This window comes from Salvia miltiorrhiza, chromosome 6 (genome assembly GCF_028751815.1).
Source record: "Salvia miltiorrhiza cultivar Shanhuang (shh) chromosome 6, IMPLAD_Smil_shh, whole genome shotgun sequence".
Classification (NCBI taxonomy): Eukaryota; Viridiplantae; Streptophyta; class Magnoliopsida; order Lamiales; family Lamiaceae; genus Salvia; species Salvia miltiorrhiza.
In genome coordinates, this window is record NC_080392.1 from 12322050 (window position 1) to 12342817 (window position 20768).

At 31.9% G+C, this 20768-nt stretch overlaps 2 protein-coding genes across 5 annotated transcripts; both read left to right on the forward strand.

Moving 5' to 3' along the window:
• Window positions 1-257: 257 nt before the first annotated feature.
• On the forward strand, window positions 258-10496 carry LOC130990501 (histone deacetylase HDT1-like). The gene is made up of 6 exons (XM_057914729.1): window positions 258-369; window positions 1136-1299; window positions 1842-1943; window positions 2483-2566; window positions 6893-6956; window positions 10339-10496. Exons 1-6 carry the CDS (start codon window positions 258-260, stop codon window positions 10494-10496), a joined length of 684 nt encoding a protein of 227 aa, XP_057770712.1.
• A 4867-nt stretch (window positions 10497-15363) lies between these two features.
• Window positions 15364-19704, forward strand: LOC130988723 (ureide permease 1-like). Of its 4 annotated transcripts, none has more exons than XM_057912653.1 (7): window positions 15364-15620; window positions 16280-16418; window positions 17035-17209; window positions 17325-17365; window positions 17977-18077; window positions 18624-18998; window positions 19375-19663. In XM_057912653.1, the coding sequence occupies exons 1-7, from the start codon at window positions 15384-15386 to the stop codon at window positions 19540-19542; spliced, it is 1236 nt and encodes a 411-aa protein (XP_057768636.1). In that variant the 5' UTR covers window positions 15364-15383; the 3' UTR covers window positions 19543-19663. The 4 variants fall into 4 exon arrangements, with proteins under 4 accessions (XP_057768636.1, XP_057768634.1, XP_057768637.1 ...); XM_057912651.1 differs by having other exon boundaries at window positions 15384-15620; window positions 17322-17365; window positions 19375-19704; XM_057912654.1 differs by having other exon boundaries at window positions 15384-15620; window positions 17134-17209; window positions 17322-17365.
• Window positions 19705-20768: the final 1064 nt, after the last annotated feature.

Consider the following 20768-nt stretch of genomic DNA (forward strand, 5'->3'; position numbering starts at 1 on the left):
ATTACATAAATAAATAAAGAAATTTTAAAGACTGTACGGCGGAAGACTCAAACCCAAGACCTCAGGTCTTGGGCATTAACATCCTACCACTAGGCCAACACACACAGAAAATACAATGAACAAATATAATGTATCAAGTGAGATTTGAACCCTCGCTTATGGAACATTTACTACCATGTAAGCTACATCAAAGAATAACTATAACAACTAATATTTTATACCTTGAACTAACTGACTCATACAAATTTACGTTATACATGTCTGAGAACACAAGAGTTACTCATGTAAATAGAAAAACAAGAGCAAGTGCAAGTGCAAGTGGTGAAGCTATAGGAGTTCTTAAGGCAATTTCATGGATTAAGGAGAAAGGTTTGGAGTGTGTAGAAGTGGGTACAAATAGCAAGATGGGGAGGAACTTTGAAAAGAACTTTATTTTTGATTAACTTTTCTAAACTTTGTTGATATTTTGGATGCTTAAACAATTATAACAACACATGATGTAAACCACAAATCCTTTCAATTTTTTTTATGAATGGAAGGTGTTTTTAATCTGTTGGTGCAATTCATCTTCTGAATTTAGGCTTTCTTATGGTGATGGTGCAGTTTATGCTTATGAAATTTATGATTTCAGTTTGTTAACAAAAGCAAGAGTATGATTTCAGAACATGATTCCATTGATTAAAATTAAAACATTACATAACATAATTCCATTTATAATAGGTTGGCAATGAAGTTCAATTAAATTAACCCTAAACAATAACTACAATAATGAAAACAAGCAAAATATATATGAAAACAACCCTCTTTGAGTAGATTTAATTTTTCCCCCTTATTAATGACCCCACCAAAAATCTAAAGAATAAATCAAAATATTTAAAACGCCGCTCTTCTTCTCAGGATTTTAGCTTTGGTCTTCCTCGCACAATGGGGTTTTGGGGTATATATCCTCAAATGTCACTTAGGTTTTGTAAAAACATATTTGTGGAAAACACACGTTCATTGGTTTATCTTGTTAAGGTGTTGAAGTCAAATATGGAGATTCTCAAAAAAATATGCTTGGTTTGGATATGATTCTGCATTTGTCACAGCTGTGATACTATCTTGATGTGATGAAAATGTACCTTATTATTTTTAGTTTTCAGTATTTTGAAGATATTTCTTCTATGGGCTTATCTCATTGAGGAGAAAAAGAAGAATAGAGACAAATCTGTTAGCTTGTTTGTGAATGTTGATGGGAAGAAATTTGCTCATGCAACACTATTCTCTAAGAAGTTTCCCCAACAACAGTTTAAGAATGTGGTGTTTGACAAGATTTTGAGCTATCACACAACTGAAAAAATGAAAATGTCTTCTTTTATGGATACAAGGCCAAAAATAGTTTGATCGCAAATGGAAGTGTCCTTTTCTTTTATGGACACAAGGCCATAAACCATTTGATCACAAATGGGCAGGCCGCTGGAGGAAAAATCTAGTATAAATCCCTTTACTATAGTATTTCATTTAATTTATGGCTTGGTTTAGTTGTAACTGGTTATATTTCAATGTTTTAAAATGTTGTGGCATGTAATCTTCAACGAATGCTGGTAATGAGAAGGAGAATATTGTGGAGCTAGAAGTTGATTATGGGTAATGTTTATGGATGACTATATGGTACATAATATGTTGTTTGATGGTATTCTGATATGCCTTTCATTTGTATAGTATCTCCCATGATAATTACTATTGTTGGTACAAGAGTCTATATAATTGTTCTAACCTTAATTTGTCAACTAAAGTTTGCAATTTTTTAGAATGAAATTTGTGCAAGGACTTCAATTAATTAGTTAGACAATTAATTTCAGGATGACGATGATTCTAATTCTGATGCTGGAAAGAAAGAGGTGAAGATTGTGGAGCCCAATTCACTTGATGATTATGATGGAATGTCTGTGGATGACTCTGAGGTACACTTAAAACATTTAAATATAATAACTTATCTTGATGGTATTTTGTTCGGCCTTTTTTTTTTTACGGAATCTTTCCTATCATAATTACTATTTGTTGGTACAAGAGTTTATATATTGTTCTAACGTGAATTTGTCAACTAGATGTTAGAATTTTTTAGATTTAAATTTGTCACGAGATCTGTGTTGTTCTTGCTTATACACTATACAAATATGCATGGCCCACTCATATTTGTCTTCTAATAAGGTGACAAAATTAATGTAGTTTGATTCAACTATAAAAGTTGTCAACTCCAAAAAATTGTAATACATTTTGTATAATCAAAATTTGAAACAACTTTAGAGAACATAAACAAGAGATGGCCTACCCAACTCATCCATTCTTGATTACTTCATTTGCCTGGCATGAATGTTTAAAAAGTCATCCATCAGAACCACATGGAAACATTTAAAAGGAGGACTAGAATAAGATCATAGTTCATCCTGGATATGTGGAGCCCAGTTCAGTTGATGAACTATGTGATATCTCATTAAGCAAGATTTTGATATCTTCACAAGAGGTGAAGATTGTGGAGCCCAGTTCAGTTGATGATTATGATGGAATGTTTGTGGATGACTCTGAGGTATACTTAAAACATTTAAATACAATATCTTATCTTGATGGTATTTTGTTCGGTCTTTTATTTTTTTATGGAATCTTCCATATCATAATTACTATTTTTTGGTACAAGAGTTTATATATTATTCTAACCCGAATTTGTCAACTAGATTTTGCAATTTTTTAGATTTAAATTTGTCACGAGATCTATGTTGTTCTTTTTTTTTTTTTTTTTGAAGAGATCTATGTTGTTCTTGCTTATACACTATATATACTATACAAATCTGCATGGCCCACTCATATTTGTCTTCTAATAAGGTGACAAAATTAATATAGTTTGATTCAACTATAAAAGTTGTCAGGTTCAAAAAATTGTAATACATTTTGTATAAATCAAGATTTGAAACAACTCTATATAACATAAACAAGAGACACATGGCCTACCCAACTCGTCCATGCTTGATTACTTCATTTGCCTGGCATGACTGTTTAAAAAGTCATCCATCAAATTCAAAATCACATGGAAACATTTAAAAGGAAGACTAGAATAACCCTAAGTAGGCTAGAAGACACATGTCAAATGTTCTATTCTATGAAAATTAAAAATTAAACTTGAAATGCAAAAAGTGTCATTGATATGCATATATTCGATTTGCCAAATTAGAATAAGCCAAAAGGTCTATTTCACTTTCAGTCTAGAATCTATTCTCCAAATTATAAGTCATCAACAAACTTTCCTAACATAGAGTTCTTCACATAATGCTTTCATTATGGAACACTTCCCTAACAACGAGGAATCTTCACATGGAAGGTCATATATCTATTATATAATAGGATTAAGCCTTAACCTATGTGGCATATCTAAAATCTCACCATTTCAAAATTTACCATATATAATCTTCATCATTTATTAATTAATTAACTATTACATTCTATATAAAGATTCATTAATCATAATAAATATAATTAATAATAAATATATATATATAATAATATTAACATTACATATAATCTAAATTGATAAATTTTATTATTTATTTTTTCTAGATAAAAATTAGATTTACATGTCTGATAAGAAAAAAATTATAATCTATATACGATAAATTATTTTAATTGAATGTTAGTGATTAGATGTATATTTGTTATTAATTTTATATTTCTCAATAGCGTACATATTATATGTATATGTTGCAATATATTATATTGTATGAATATATATATATATATATAATATTAATATTCTTAATTTTCAATAAAATTAATTTTAAATTAAGTTTGAATTGAGACATGCACGTATATGTAAATTATAAACGGGTCTGGTCATTGATTTACATGTTTGCATAATAAGGCACAAATTCTATAAATTGATTACTTTAAAACAAAATCTTATTTTATGTCCATCAAAATAATTAAAATTTTATTTTTATTTTTTTATAAAATAAATCCATACATTTTATTTATAATAATAATAATAATAATAATAATAATAATAATAAATTCTATAATACGATTAGACCTTAGCCTACGTGGCAGGCCTCAAATTCTTTCTTTCCAATCTCAATCTCCAACGTGGCATTTGAGAATCCAATCTATATATTCTCATTCTCACTTTTAAAACAAAAGTCACGCCTCCCTCTTCCTCACGCCTGCCTCTTCCTCACCCCATCGCCATCGTCCCTGAATCCGGTCGGCGTCGTTTCCCCCTTCACTGTCTCTCTCTTCTCTCAATCATTTTCTCTCTCTAAAGTCGATAATTCCTTAGTTAAATTCTATAATCGCATACCTAGATTTTTAGCTATAAATTCCTTAGTTAATAATGATTTACGTTTCATCGTGTTTTTTCAGCCAACACAAGGTACTTTTGTTCTTTTTTTGCTGTGTTTAGGGAGCAAAGCAAACCTTTTGCTGTGTAATTTTAGTGCTTCGTATTTGAATAAAATTTGTTTCTGACTTGTGAAAGATATGTTATAAGCCTTTCGACGGAATATGTAAATTACAGTTGATTGGGTCCATATAATACCATTTTGAGTTGCTAGAGTAAAGCTTAAAGAGCAGAGTTGCCATAGCAGAGCTTCCAGAGCAGAGCTGCCAGAGCCAGAGCAGAGCTTCCAGAGCAGAGGGTTAGAGCCACGTTGCTAGAGCAGATATGCCAGAGCAGAGATGCCAGAGCCAGTGCTAACCAGAGCAGAGTTGCCAGAGCAGAGCTGACAGAGCCAGAGCTAACCAGAGCAGAGGGCCAGAGCCAAGTTGCCAGAGCAGAGATTCCAGAGCTAAGTCATTAAAGTCAGAGCCAGAGCCAAGCCGCCAGATCCAGAGTCAGAGCTAAGTCATTAGAGTCAGAGCCAGAGCCAAATCGCCAGATCCAGAGTCAGAGCTAAGTTATTGGAGCCAGAGCGCGGAGCCACACGCTAGAGACAATTCGCTAGAAGGCGGAGCTACTTAGCAGAGCAGAGCCAAAGAGTAGAGGTATGCCCCAAGGAAGGAAATCCAGAGCTACTAGACAGAGCGGGATGATGAGGACAGAATCCAGCTCTGTAATTAGGGGACAACGACCTGACAAGTTATAATCTAATAATAGCCTTAATTAGTTTAATGACGAGCATGCGGAATAGATGACCAGACGAATTTACTACTTTACCCCGACTGTAATGCCTATAAATACCTACGATGATGAAATAAAGCACACGCTCTCTCTTTTACTGCTTTAAGAACTCTTCTCTTTCCTTTCTCTCTAGAGTTTGAACTAATAAAATTACATATATAAATAAAATATCTAAATTGTTAGAGTTATGTTTGTTAGATAGTTGACAATTGGAGTCATGGTTGAATATAATTTCATATTTGATGATGCTCTCTCAAACTCTAGATGAGATGATGCTCAAAACTCCAGACGAGATGACGCTCTTTCAAGTTTTAGACGAGATGATTCTCTTTCAAGTTTCAGACAAGATGATGCTCAGAAGTTAGAGGTGATCTGTCAAGTTTGCGACGAGCTGATGCCCACAACTTGGTTGGTCTTAAAACTCCAAATGATACGATGTTCGATAAATCAGTTATGGTCTTTTAAATATCAGGCGAGATTATTTTCATAATTAGTTATGCTTTTAGAAGTTCGGAATTATATGATACCTATGTCAAATTTATATGTATTTCTACTCTTTTTTTTTCTTACGCGTCAACTTTTTATAAAATTTCATATGAAAACTAATGGGTATTTTTATGATCTCAACAAAATTAATAATTTAATTGCTAAAAGTTGTTGACATTGATATAATTTAAAATGTATTACTAATTTAATTTAATTTAATTAATTATATAAAATAATTTTTTATCATAATTATCATAAAAATTATTTCGATATAAAAGTTGTTGACTATGTAAATTATTTATATAATTATCATAAAAATAACATAAAATATATAAATTACAAGAAAATATGTACCCGTCGAATTTCGACGGGTAATACACTAGTTTATTTTAATTTAGCATGTCTCAGTAAGTAACAATCAACAATCAATAATGGGCGTGTCCCTAGACCACTGATGCAAGAAATATGAAACAATATTAATATAGAATAGAGAAATCTAGCGACTAATTTGTATGGATAAGTTTGAGTCTTAATCTTAGAATAATGGGCATGTTATTCAAGGTTTATAATTATGGACCTTGTCCATCTCATGGACTTATGCTACTATATACAGGGTCGTCTCTGAGGGCGGGCCAACATGGCCGACGGCCCATGGCCCATCATTTTTTAGGGCCCAATTTTTTTTTACATCATCTTATATATACTATTGTTATTTTTATTTTTATTTTGTGTATGCTATTATTACTATTATTATGGGCATTGAAAAAATTGGGACCTAAAAAATTACATCCCTTAATTTTTTTTGGATAATATCGTACGAGAATATACTAGAAAATTAACCAATGTGAGGTGCAAGATCGAAAGTGGTTAGTATATAGTAAACATGTAGATAAATTGTATTGTTTTTATGTAAATATTTAAACAAAAATAATTAAAATTCTTTATCAAATAATGGATATAGAGATTAGAAAATCTGAGTGGAGAAATGACCATGTCAGAAGGTGGATAAAGTGCCCATTCTTTTTGTAAATTAAACATCTTAGTGGAGAAATATATTAGCAAATGGTAGATAGAGGGCCATCTATATTGTTTTGCTATGGGCCCATTTTTCGTCAAAAACGACCCTACCTATATAGTTGGAAAAAATATATGACACTTGCATTTCCAGAATGAATATAGTGAGAGCAATGAAGAGACACCAACGAAGCTAAAAACCTTATTCATTGTTCTTAAAAATGAGTTACAAAATCTGCTACCAAAAAGCGCAAAAGGCCATACAAGGCGAAAGTTGGAACACTTTTTGAAGAACTGTGTTCAAGGGAACCAGGTTAGTTGTTGTTTCTTAGGCAACATGAATTCAAATAATTGTCACTTCTCTCACTTTTTTTTTCATCTTAGACGTCTTATAATTAGGCCTATGATGTATGATATGAAACTCACACTTGATTGGGGGCCGAGTAAAAGGTGACAATTTTACGTTTTTTTATTCATGGTGGGTGGCCAGAGAGGAAAAGAAAGAAGAAATAAATGCCTACTTAATTTAAGACAAAGACATTTAAGAGATTTCAAGCCAAGCTTCAAAATAGAATGAAACGCTATTGGCCAAATCTTGAAAAAATATACTCCATCCATCCTATTATTGTTGGCCTATTTCTTTTGGGCACGAGTATTTAGGAGACAAAGATTGTAGTGTAAAAGTGTGTGGGCCCATATTGTTTGTAGTGTAAAATCATTACAAAAATAGAAACAGGCCAATATAAAAATAGGCCAACAATAATAGGACGGATAGAGTATTAAAATTTGGAATCATGAATGGATAAAGCACCAATTTTGAAGCGAAATGAAGTCAGTATATTTCTTTTTTCACTATTATGGAACCTTATAAAAAGGTCCCCGATTTTAAGGAGTGGGGTTTAGAGGTCGATAAGCCAGTGATGATAGGAAAAATAAGAAAGACTACGAAACAAAAGTTCCATGGAATAGACAATGACGAGATCAAGCTATCAACTATACATAGGTGCAAAAGAATTTGACTTTCGTAAACGCGAAAAGGTCATTTTCAAAGCCTATCAAAGGAAAGAAAGATCTTGTTGTCCTTCTGGGCCAACCTATTATTTATCCTTGATATGTATCTTCTATCTTTATTTTGCAGTGAACTATTGATATCTAGGATGGACTATGTATATTCATTTTGTTGTACACTCTTGATATCTTTTGTATCCATGGATGAACTATGATCTTATTCTAGTCTTCCTTTTGTATAATCATCAAATGAACTAGGCTAGAAGGTCATATATATCCTAGGATAAACTTATGATTAGGCCTATAATATATAATATGAAACTCACAATTGATTGGGGGCCGAGTAAAGGTGTCAATATTTTATGTTTTTTATTCATGGTGGGTGGCCAGAGAGGAAAAGAAAGAAGAAAGGAATGCCTACTTAATTTAAGACAAAGGCATTTAAGATATTTCGAGCCAAGCTGCAAAATAGAATGAAATGCTATTGGCCAAATCTTGAAAAATATACTCCATGTGTCCCATTATTGTTGGCCTATTTCTTTTGGGCACGAGTATTTATGAGACAAAGATTATAGTGTAAAAGTGTGTGGGCCCATATTGTTTGTAGTATAAAATCATTACAAAAATAGAAACAGGCCAATATAATGGGATACCCCAATAATGAAAACAAGCCAACAATAATGGGACGGATGAAGTATTAAATTTTGGAATCATGAATGGAGAAAGCACCAATATTGAAGCGAAATGAAGTCAGTATATTTCTTTTTCACAATTATGGAACTTTATAAAAAGGTCCCCTAATTTAAGGAGTGGGGTTTAGAGGTCGATAAGCCAGTGATGATAGGAAAAATAAGAAAGCCTACGGAACAAAAGTTCCAAGGAGTAGACAATCACGAGATCAAGCTATCAACTATACATAGTTGACGCTCGATTCATGGTGCAAAAGAATTTGGCTTTCGTAATCGCGAAAAGGTCATTTTCAAAGCCTATCAAAGGAAAGAAAGATCTTGTTGTCCTTCTGGGACAACCTACTATTTATCCTTGATATGTATCTTGTATCTTTATTTTGTTGTGAACTCTTGATATCTAGGATGAACTATGTATATTCATTTTGTTGTAGACTCTTGATATCTTTTGTATTCAAGGATGAACTATTTATTTTTATTGATAATTTTATATCGTCCTCTCTGTAAAATATGTGTGTATATAAGAGCCAAAATTATGAACTAAAATAATTGAATTATCAATTATCACCATAAAAAATAAAAATTAGTGTCAATGGATTGAAAAAAATCCATAAAAATTGTTGTAACAAAACAACATATGAACTTAGAACTATTTAATTTGATGTCTCTGGATCGCCTCTTAAGAAAAATTAATAAAATCATCACGTATTCTGACTTTCGACATTCGTGAACCACGTTTGAACCCAATCGAGCTATTTTAGACCATAATTTGACCTAAAAATGTGGCCTATAAATGTTGAATCAGACCCAAATGTGGCCCAAGAACACATTCTGAATGATTTTCCAATAAGCGCAGAGGATGTAGAGGTAGCGATTAGGGAATTTAAACGTACAAAGAATGAGCTTTTGCCGAACTGTATAGCCGAAGGAGCTAGAGTTAAATTGGTGATTTAGAATCCATCTTCTTATTGTTGAATTTAGTTTTAAATTGTGAATAATTTGTTGGGATTCAATCCAGCAATTAGTGTGTGAGGAAAATAATGGTGGCTGAAATGATGATTTATTGTTCACTCTAGTCATTGTGATATGCATATGTGATTCAATTGGTTATGAGTAGGGGTGTGCAAACCCAACCCGGACGGGCGGGTTCGGTTCGGACCGAACCGGCCCACTATAGGTGTTTGGTCCGGGTTGGGTCTTATTTTGAGGACCGAAAGTTTTCCGGGTCGGTCCGGGTCGAACCCGGTCGAAACCCGGCGAACCCAGAACCGACCCGTGCTATTAAAAATTTAATATTTAATAATTAATATTTATAATAATAATATAATATTAATCTAACTTATCTAACCCTAAGAATACTATTACTAACTCCTCAATTTGAATTTTGAATCAAATAAAACCCAAGTTCTAACCTAACCCTAACCCCCCCTCCCCGCCGCACCCATCCACTCCACTTAAACCCGCCGCCCCGCCTACCGGACCGACCACGCCCAGTACCGCTGCGAGCCTGCGCCTGACGCGCAGACGCGGTGACGCCTGACTCCCGGTCTCCCCCCTGCGCACCCAGAGTCCAAACGCCTCACCGCGCGACTACAGCCACTCCGCGCGCAGTGCGCCCAGCGCGGTGTTCCCCTGGCCAGACGCCGACCTGCAACCACCCCTCGGCCCTCGCCGCCTCGCCACGTCCTCCTCCGATAAATCTCGATTCGCATGCTCAATGTTAAGTCTCGATTCATGCTCAATTCGTGCAGCCATTGCTTCTTATTGAAGAAAATTATTGAAGTTGCTTCATATAATTGCTTTGCTTCGTTTGCTTCGTTGTTGCTTTATTTGGTCAGTAGAATTTCCCCATTTTGAGCTTCATTTATGATATAACATTATGGTGTTGCTTCTTTTAAATTTTGAAATGTTTTTACTTCATAAATATTATGCTGCTGTTGTTGCTTCTTAACCGAACTGAACTGCTGCTGTAAATTAATTGGTTATTCTTGTTACTTGTAGGTGATAAGATGTCGAGAACAGCAACTAATGTGCCGGTAGAAGCACAAGGTGAAGCTATTACTCCTCCACCCGATGACGAGGATGTTGCATCAAAAGAAACAAGAATCGGAAAAAAAACCTTATGTGGTTTGGCAGCACTTCACCCGATATACGGATGAAATGGAGCAGGAAGAGCTTATTGCAATCAAGGCAGATTACTGTGCAAATAATCATATATATATATATATATATAGGGAGAGGTTCAAGAAAGAACCATAAATAAAAGAAGACCGGAGAACAATTTTCAGCCATTCGATCATCAAGATCTACGGTGAATGCATCATCTTGTTGGATGAATGCAGATCCTGGGTTCGAATCCTGAAGGGAGTATTTTTTTAAAAAAAATTTAGTGCATTAATTTTAACAGCAAATGCATTAATTTTTACAGTGGATGCATTAGATTTGATGGTTCTCCCGTTCTCACAAATAATGTAGTTCTCTCTAGAACCACACCCTATATATATATATATATATATATATATATATATATATTCTATTTATGTACACTACTCTATATATTCTCTATATTTTAATTTATTTATTTATTCTATCATATATTGAAGTTTTTTTTTTTCATTCATAATACAAAAAATTATCATTATTAATATTATTTTTAAGTTATCATTATTAATATTATTTTTACGATGAGACATTTTCTTCGCTCATAATATAACTATACGTGTCTTCACTAAAATTAGTTTTAATTCCTATTAAGACTATTTTTACACGACGTAAATTGGACAAACTTTTGATTCGGTGTTTGAGTACGACCACAATATAGATAGTCACGTCAATTCAATTAAATAGGTCAGCATAAAGATTATATTTAGAGAAATAAGAAGTTTGATGAATCGATAAGTTAGTGTCAGAGCGTTGCCATCTGTTACTGTTCGAAATCCTAAGCAGATACCTTACTAATACAATCCAATTTCTGTCCCACCTCTCAACCGACTGCACAACCTTACTCTAACTTTTGGCTATATGCACCATTATATATCTATATATATATATATATATATTTTCTATTTTTAGATAAACTAAATTATTATGTTTCATTTGATTAACGCAACATATACTTGGGTGGAAATTAATTAATGTGAATTTGATGACTGGTCAAGGGTTTCCTTTTCTTACTATCCGCAATTGTTATTTTCAGTATTATTTTCGATCAATCTCGTTTTTACGTAATCATTTGCAATCACATTTCAAAAACCAAAATAATAAATTAGGGATAATTGCGTAAAAATACACAAACTTTGCCAAAAATCCATATTTGACACGAAGTTAGGATTTTACATTAATACACCAACTTTCGTTATTGTCCAAATTTGACACGACTTAATTCTTAAAAATTCAAAACAACCTATTTTTGTAAATAATTATACAAAGACCCACTTATGTTGTAATTTGGGACATTTAAACCAAAACAAGATATTTCCTTATGATGTTTTCTTTTAATATTTGATCCGCGCCTAAAATGGTTGAAAAGAAAACATCATAAGGAAATATCTTGTTTTGGTTTAAATGTCCCAAATTATAACATAAGTGGGTCTTTGTATAATTATTTACAAAAAGGGGTTGGTTTTTGAATTTTTAAGAATTAAGTCGTGTCAAATTTGGACAACAACGAAAGTTGGTGTATTAAAATGTAAAATTCCAACTTCGCGTCAAATATGGATTTTTGGCAAAGTTTGTGTATTTAGGTGCAATTTTCCCAATAAATTACTACAATTGAACAATTATGATGTAACAAATTAACTCAAACTTATAAAAACATCCGTAAAATTTAAATATAAGACCTTTAACCTTAATAAATACCACCCCACCATCCCAATTAAACTTTTAGCAACTATTTTTATTTTGTGAAAGAGATGTCTTAAATGGATATATATTTTGATTATATATGTTGTATTTCCACTTGTTGTTGGATAAGTGGCATTTCTAGTTAATGCTTTTTTTTTGTGATTAGCTCTTGTAGATGTTGTTTTAATAATATTGATATTTCCTGAGGATGAGATATTTCGAAAAATTAGATACAAATTCGAAAGTGATGCATCATTTGTCACATGTTAATAAGTAAAAATTCTAGCTGTTTTTGACAGTACTTTACATCACCGCTCACTAAATGTCATTTATCCTTTTTTTTAGGCACCATCGTCGTTTGTCTAAGAATCCATTTTCATCCTTTAAACTAATTAAGATGAACATTTTATGCACCAAATGTTACATCCAGCTCAATGTTTAATATTTGTAACCATTATTATAAAAAATATAGGTATTTTATTATTTCGGATGCATATATAACATAATTAGTTATTTAGGTCGTAAATTTGTACCACACCAACAATTTTTTTAAACTTATGAACTATCCATCCATCCCAAAATTCTGGCCTCTTATTCAACTTTTACTATATATCCCAAAATGATGATTCAATTTTTCACGCAATGAGTGTTATAAGTAATTAATTTGTGATGCGTCTATTTTACTTTCAGTTATTTAATATATTTGTTTTACAATTACACACTCACAAATGGGATAGTTGTAGCTAGTGTGTATCTATTATATAATAGGATTAAGCCTTAACTTATGTGGCATATCTAAAATCTCACCATTTCAAAATTTACCTTATATAATCTTCACCATTTATTAATTAATTAACTATTACATTCTATATAAAGATTCATTAATCATAATAAATATAATTAATAATAAATGTATATATATAATAATATTAACATTACATATAATCTAAATTAATAAACTTTATTATTTATTTTTTCTAGATAAAAATTAGATTTACATGTCTGATAAGAAAAAAATTATAATTTATATACGATAAATTATTTTAATTGAATGTTAGTGATTAGATGTATATTTGTTATTAATTTTATATTTCTCAATAGCGTACATATTATATGTATATGTTGCAATATATTATATTGTATGAATATATATATATATATATATATATAATATTTATATTCTTAATTTTCAATAAAATTAATTTTAAATTAAGTTTGAATTGAGACATGCACGTATATGTAAATTATAAACGGGTCCGGTCATTGATTTACATGTTTGCATAATAAGGCACAAATTCTATAAACTGATTACTTTAAAACAAAATCTTATTTTATGTCTATCAAAATAATTAAAATTTTATTTTTATTTTTTATAAAATAAATCCATACATTTTATTTATATAGGGAAGAAAAATATATTTTCATTTCTGCAAACTTTATTTGTTTCTGTTCGTCAATTACTACAATAATAATAATAATAATAATAATAATAATAATAATAATAATAATAATAATAATAATAATAATAATAATAATAATAATAATAATAATAATAATAATAATAATAATAATAATAATAATAATAATAATAATAATAATAATAATAATAATAATAATAATAGATAAATCATGAAATTAGTAATGCATAAATGAAGAATTTAGATAAAGAACAATAAAGGATATAATGTTAAAATATATTAGAAATCTTTAATCATGTATCAAATTTATAATAATCTCAATCGAGTGAAGAATTCATATAAATCACCTCATTTCACATTGAGTATTTTTATAAGATTTCACTTGTTCTCCAAATTAAAAATCTACATTTAATTGGCGGAATGATTGAGACTAATACAATTTGAATTGTTTTGTCAATTTAATTTGACCAAATTTATTTAATTAAATACATGGTCCAATTAATTTAATTTGAAAATATAAATTGGTTTGATTAAGTAAATTATTTCTTCAATTTAATTTGATTATAAAATAATATATTTTGTATAAAATTTTAAAAATAAAATTTGGATTCAACATAGATTTTTTATGAAAATCTATCAATTAAATTACTAAATAAATTAATACAATTTGAATCTCGTGTCAACTTTCTTAAACTACACACGAGATGATTTTCAAAACTTAGTTATGATCTTTCAAACTTCAAACGAGATAATGTTCACGAGTCAATTTTATTCTTTCAATTTTCAGACGGAATGATGCTCGAAACTCAAGATTTGAAGATAATTAATGTTCACGAGTCCATTTTATTCTTTCAAATTTCAAACAAAATGATGCTCGAAACTCAATTATGATATTTCAAGCTCCACATGAAATAATGCACAAAAAATTGTCAAGATTTTTCAACCTGCATACAAGATGATATTTAGAAGTTAGTTATAATCTTACAAGCTAAAGATGATAATGATCTTTAAAGCTACACACAAGATAATTCTTGTAACTTAATTGTGGTCATTCAAAGTTCAAATGAGATGATACTCACAAGTTAAATTTATTTTTTTAAACTCCAAACGAGATAATTCTTGGAACCCAATTATAATATTTAGAACTAATAATGCATAAAAGTTTGTCAAGATTTTTTCAAGTTTCATACAAAATGATGTTACAAGTTAGTTATGATGTTAGAAGCTTAAATCATACAATCTCACAAGTCAACTATGATTTTTAAAGCTCCAGATAGTGATGTTAAAAAAACTTGATGCATAAAAGTTCATTTTTTGTATTTTAAGGTCTAGACGAGATGATACTCAAAAGTCTGATGTTCAAACGTTAGTTGTCGTCTTCCGAAATTTAGATTATGATATGATCCTACAAGATTCAGACGAGATGATGTTCAGATGAAATAAAATTTTCAATATCGATACATTTTTTAAAATATTATTACATAAAAATCTACATAAAAAGAATATTTATTATTCTAACAAAAGGTTAATATTTAATTGAGGAATATGATTCAAATTAATATAATTTCAACTATATTATCTTAAATTAAATAAATTTAAAAATAATTTATATAATAAGTTAAAATAATTTCCCGTCGAATTTCGACGGGTTGCGCACTAGTATTGGTAGAAAGGATATGAGAGATGTAATAAATGAAAGCAAAGAAGCGTGTCATAACCCCAAGTTTCCCTTATATAAATTAAATCTTATCTTAATTTTTGTAAGTCGTTTGTTGATTAGAAAAAATGTACTTGGTTGAGAGTAAGAGTGGAGCGATAGGATGCATGGTGGTTGCGCTGGTGTTTCTGGGCACATGGCCGGCGCTTCTGGCGCAGTTGGAGCGGCGCGGCCGCCTTCCCCAGCACACTTATCTCGATTATTCCTTCACTAATTTCTTGACCGCTGTCGTTATTGCTTTCACACTTGGTCAGATTGGCCATGCCAGCCCTAACACGCCTAATTTCTTCACTCAACTTTCTCAGGTATATATTTCTCACATCTCTTCTTACTTTTAGAGGTTTTTCACATGGATGATATATATGACCCAAATATAGATGGCTGTTGCGCTGCTGTCTGAATTTAGAAGATTCCGTTTGAATTATTTTTTTAGCTAGACTACCTATATTTCTTAGCATATATGGAGTGCAAGCTGGCCCCATCATCATTTACACAGACTCCATGCTCGCAGCTCGCGTCATGGCAGGACCGGAGGAGGCTAAGGCTTTCCTGCCAACGATATTCGTGACATTTTGGCGGCGGTTTAGAGATAGTTTATGATTGGAGTTTATCATATGTTTCGTTCAGCAAATAGAGCCGCTCATAGCCTCGCGCAGTTTGCGCGCCATGTTCAACACCCGATGAGGTGGACGGAGAATTACCCTTCTTGGCTAAGGGATATAGTACGGGAAGAATTGAAGTACTATATATTATAAGGATTCCGTCTCAAAAAAAAAAAAAAAACTTCGCTATATATTGATTATTTTAATTGGTTGAATAGGTTATGTTTGAATAATTGTAAGCTAATTAGTTAAATAAATATCAATTAATATTCAATTCTTATCTAATGCAAATGTATGGCCGAATAAATTAATCGGTGGTACTTGAAAGTTGAGTAATATTTTGTGTGAATAATTGGTTACAGGAGAACTGGGGGTGTGTATTGATGGCAATGGCGGGAGGAGTATTCCTTGGGCTAGGCAACTTGGCGACGCAGTATGCTTGGCCCTTTGTAGGACTATCAGTCACTGAGGTCATCACATCAAGCTTAGCAGTTGTCTTAGGTAAGTAAACACCAAATTACTTTAATAACAATATGAATTTACTTCATCCGCCCATAAAAATAGGGCATATTTTTTGCACACAAGTTTTAATAAAAATGTGACTAGTGGAAAAAGAGTCTCACCATATGAGTGCTTGAGATTGAATTAAAGGTGATTTTTTTTTTGCAAATAAGAGGTATTTGTAAGGTTAAAAGATCGATAAAAAAGAGATGTGGGCATATATATGTACTAAAAGGGAAAGTGCTCCATTTTTTGTAGACGCAAAATAGTAATTATGCCCCATTTTTCATGGACGGGTGGAGTATCTCTTATTGCAATATAAGCGAATTTATATAGTGAGATTGTTATTTTTTTGTGATAAGTGATAATAATAAATTAGGCAGTATATAGTGTTGAATAACATTATTAAAAAAACTAGTAAAATTTTTGCTTCCTCCATGATTCGAACTCAGGTAAAAAATGGTAAATATCAATAATAGCATACATTAAATCAATACGTACAAATCAATTTAAGATCTCACCATAATCTCATCAAATTACCTGAGGGTGAAATTTTCATTTTTTTTTAATTCATCATTTTTCAATTTATATATATAAGATGAAAATGTGAGTGCAGGCACAAGCATGAACTATTTTCTGGATGATAAGATGAATAGAGCAGAAATACTTTTTCCTGGAGTAGGATGTTTCCTAATTGCAGTGTGCTTGGGATCAGCCGTCCATTCCTCCAATGATGCTGACAATGCAGCAAAACTCCAACAACTATCAGATAAGCACACGGACGGTGCACGGTATTTTCGTACAACCTTTCGTTGCTAGCTTGTGCAGTTGCGCCAATGGATTATGCAATAGGGAATCATTTCTCAAGGGAAATCATCGGTTTATGATGATGATTATGTTTAGCAGGGAAGTTGTGGTAGATGCCCCAGATACACATCAGGACAAAGGTACGTATATTAATCATCTCACTCTCTCATTTCTCTTCTCTTTAATTTTCAAGGGCTTATTGTTATTAATATTTGCAATTTTGGCCTGTTGCAAACAAGTATCCAACCCTCCAATTTTTCGCAATTAAAACTCGCCCAAACTTCCATAGCAGTTTAAAATTTCAAATTCTTGATTTTTGAGCCTTTGACTCGAGAATCCAAAGGTTGAGAGGTTTATAAGTTTGAGGAGATACATATTTTAATATACGCATCGACATTCGGTACTCAATTTTGACGTCTAATTTAGGTGAAATCCGTCGTATCAACAAGTGTTGAATGTTTTTCACAAAAAAAAACAAGTGTTGAATGTTGACTCAAATGTCATATTAATATTTTTCAGATCCATCAAATCATATATATGTAACCTTTGATTTTTAGGCTCAATATTACTAAAAATTTGATGAGTAATCGGAATATTTGGGCAAGTTATAATTTCAAAAATTGGTGATTAAGTTGGGTACTTATTTGTATGGTTTTAACAAATCAGATCAAAATTGTAAATAGGGTCAAATATTGTGATTTAAACGAAAAATATCTCTTCTTAAAAAACTTAATATACTGCTATACAATAGATAGATTAAAAGACATGGAACATGGAAGTAGCGAAGAGGGTAAAGCAGCAACCGGATCAGCACAACATTTGATCGAGCTAGAGCACAACAGAGCGATTAAGGTTGGTCACTTGTTGTGTAGTGTGTGTGTGTGTGTGTCTATATTGGTTTAGTTTCTATGGAGAAATTAATTTTTTTGCGAAAGTTAGAAACGTTAAACATATCAATAATTTTTTACAAACATACCAATAATTTTATTGAACGTTTGGGGTTTTAATCCTGGAGTGCGAGATTTTCAACAAATACTTCTTTTCAACAAATACGTCTGTTTATAAAAAATTATTGACATGTTCATCACAATTATTAATATGTTCATCAAAATTTGGACACGAGATTTATTCTTAATTATTGACCCTTTGATTGAGCTATTTTAATGGTTGAGATTGTTTCTCATTTCTTTCAACATTTGCAATTCTTCATTGAACCTCTCTCTCTCTCTCCCCCTCTCTCTCCCTCTCTCTCTCTCTCTCTCTCACACACACACACACACACACTTGATGTCCTAATGTTCTCATTTAAACCTTTCTTAACTATAGATATGAAGAGTTTCTAAGAATGTCCTAATGTAACAAGTTAACCAATTAACTATTTATATTTGAGTGCAATAGGTATTCGGAAAGAGCATCTGGATAGGGTTGAGCATAACATTCTTTGCCGGTGCATGCTATGCTCTCTTCTCTCCGGCATTCAACTTGGCCACAAACGATCAGTGGCACGTGATGAGAGGGGGTGTGCCGCATCTAGTAGTCTACACCGCCTTCTTCTACTTCTCACTCTCATTCTTCGTCGTTGTATCAGTCATAAATATCATCCTTCTCTACCGTCCTATACTAAAATTGCCAAGATCATCCATAGCGTCATACCTCAAAGATGGGGATGGAAGAGGCCTCGCATTTTTGGCCGGTCTGCTCTGTGGGTTAGGCAACGGCCTGCAGTTTGTGGGAGGCCAAGCTGCTGGATATGCTGCGGCAGATTGCGTTCAGGTTAATTGTATTACTCATTGCGAATGGGAGCCTTTACTTTGAGCGATATCATAGGATAAGATTGATAAAAACGTATTTGAAGAATAAGATGGTTAAATAAGTTCAAAATTAATCAATCCCTCAAAGTAAATGCTAGATTAATTTAGATTGTATTTATTTATTCATTATATTACTCAAAGTAAAAACACTCATAGTACACGCCTAAAAGTACGATTTTTCTACTTGGGCATTGTAATTGAGTGGTAATCCTCTCCTTTATAAAGGCGAGTGACAACGGTACGAATCCCAAATCTACCATCCCCGACCCAACTAAAAAAAGTATTACTCCGTTTTTTGTACAATTCTTTGAATTAGTTATGTTGGTGAAAATGTGCAGGCTCTTCCACTTGTGAGTACATTTTGGGGCGTAGTATTGTTCGGAGAATATTGGAGATCATCGCCTCGGACTTATGCTTTGCTAGTGAGCATGTTGCTTATGTTCATTGTGGCTGTAACGGTTCTTATTGCATCTTCAGGGCATCGAAGGACGTCCTATAGCCATTGAGACAATGGGTAATAGTAGCAATTTTAGATAACAAAATATATTTTATATCAATTATCATAAAATAATATACTTTCTGATCATTTTGTACTTTTTGAAATGAAAAAATAAAGATGGACCGACAATTGAGAGTGACACTTGCTTTAAAAAAATGTGAAATTCATGGGATCCTTGGGCTGACTTGTGCTAAAAATATCCTCGAATTATAGTTCCGGTTGAGCTTCATTACATAGTTGGAACAATAGGTATGATTGGCTTTGAATTTTACAGTTTAATTTACTACAAACTTAGAAATTTTTCCTGATAACTAATCTGAGTTAAGCTTGATTACATGGTCAACACAATTGGTACATTTGACACATTTTGAATATTATTTTTTGTTTATATGCGAATTATTCTTTCTTAAGTACACGGTTGGCATGGGTGAACACTGAACACACTAGCTTAGTAGTATGATTAATTGTTGGCAAAGTTGTATGTTGTCAATAAACTATATACATGGCTAATTGTGTCTACAAAATATTCGTACGTACACATAGTTAAATCGTGTCTGTAGTGTCTACAAAGCAATCGTGCCTACAGTGCAACCATGCCCAAAAGACATTGTGCTTACAGTGCATCTGTGTCAACTGCGCCAACAATGCAACCATGTCAAATGTGCCAATTGTTCAAACGTATCAAAAAGAGCAAGTCAACCATGCCAACTATGTAATATCAGTTTATTCATGTGCATGTCAGCATTTGAGCGGTCCATTCTTATTTTTTATTTGAAAAAGTGAAAAGTTACTACAAAATACATACTTTTATGAATGTGGCTTTAAACATTATATATATACATACATATATATATATATATATATATGTATATAGGGGCGCGCTCCAGTGAGACCCCCTATTTTTCATGTAACATGAGTACAATGAATAAGACATATAATACTAATGAACAAAACGTATATCTAATGAACAAGATGTATATACTGATGAAAAATAAAATTTAAAAAATTCGTAATGAATAAGACATATATACTGATGAACATGGGCCGTATATACTGATGAACAATGCATTATATACTGATGAATAACAAAATTTAAAATATTATGTTCCTTCCAGGATTCGAACCCTGCGAAAAAAAATCACCCTCCAGATACAATATCAGCCATAGGATTGATAAAATAAACGCACCAGATCGTGCCCTAGATCTCACTAAAATTAGGGGGTCTCATTGGAG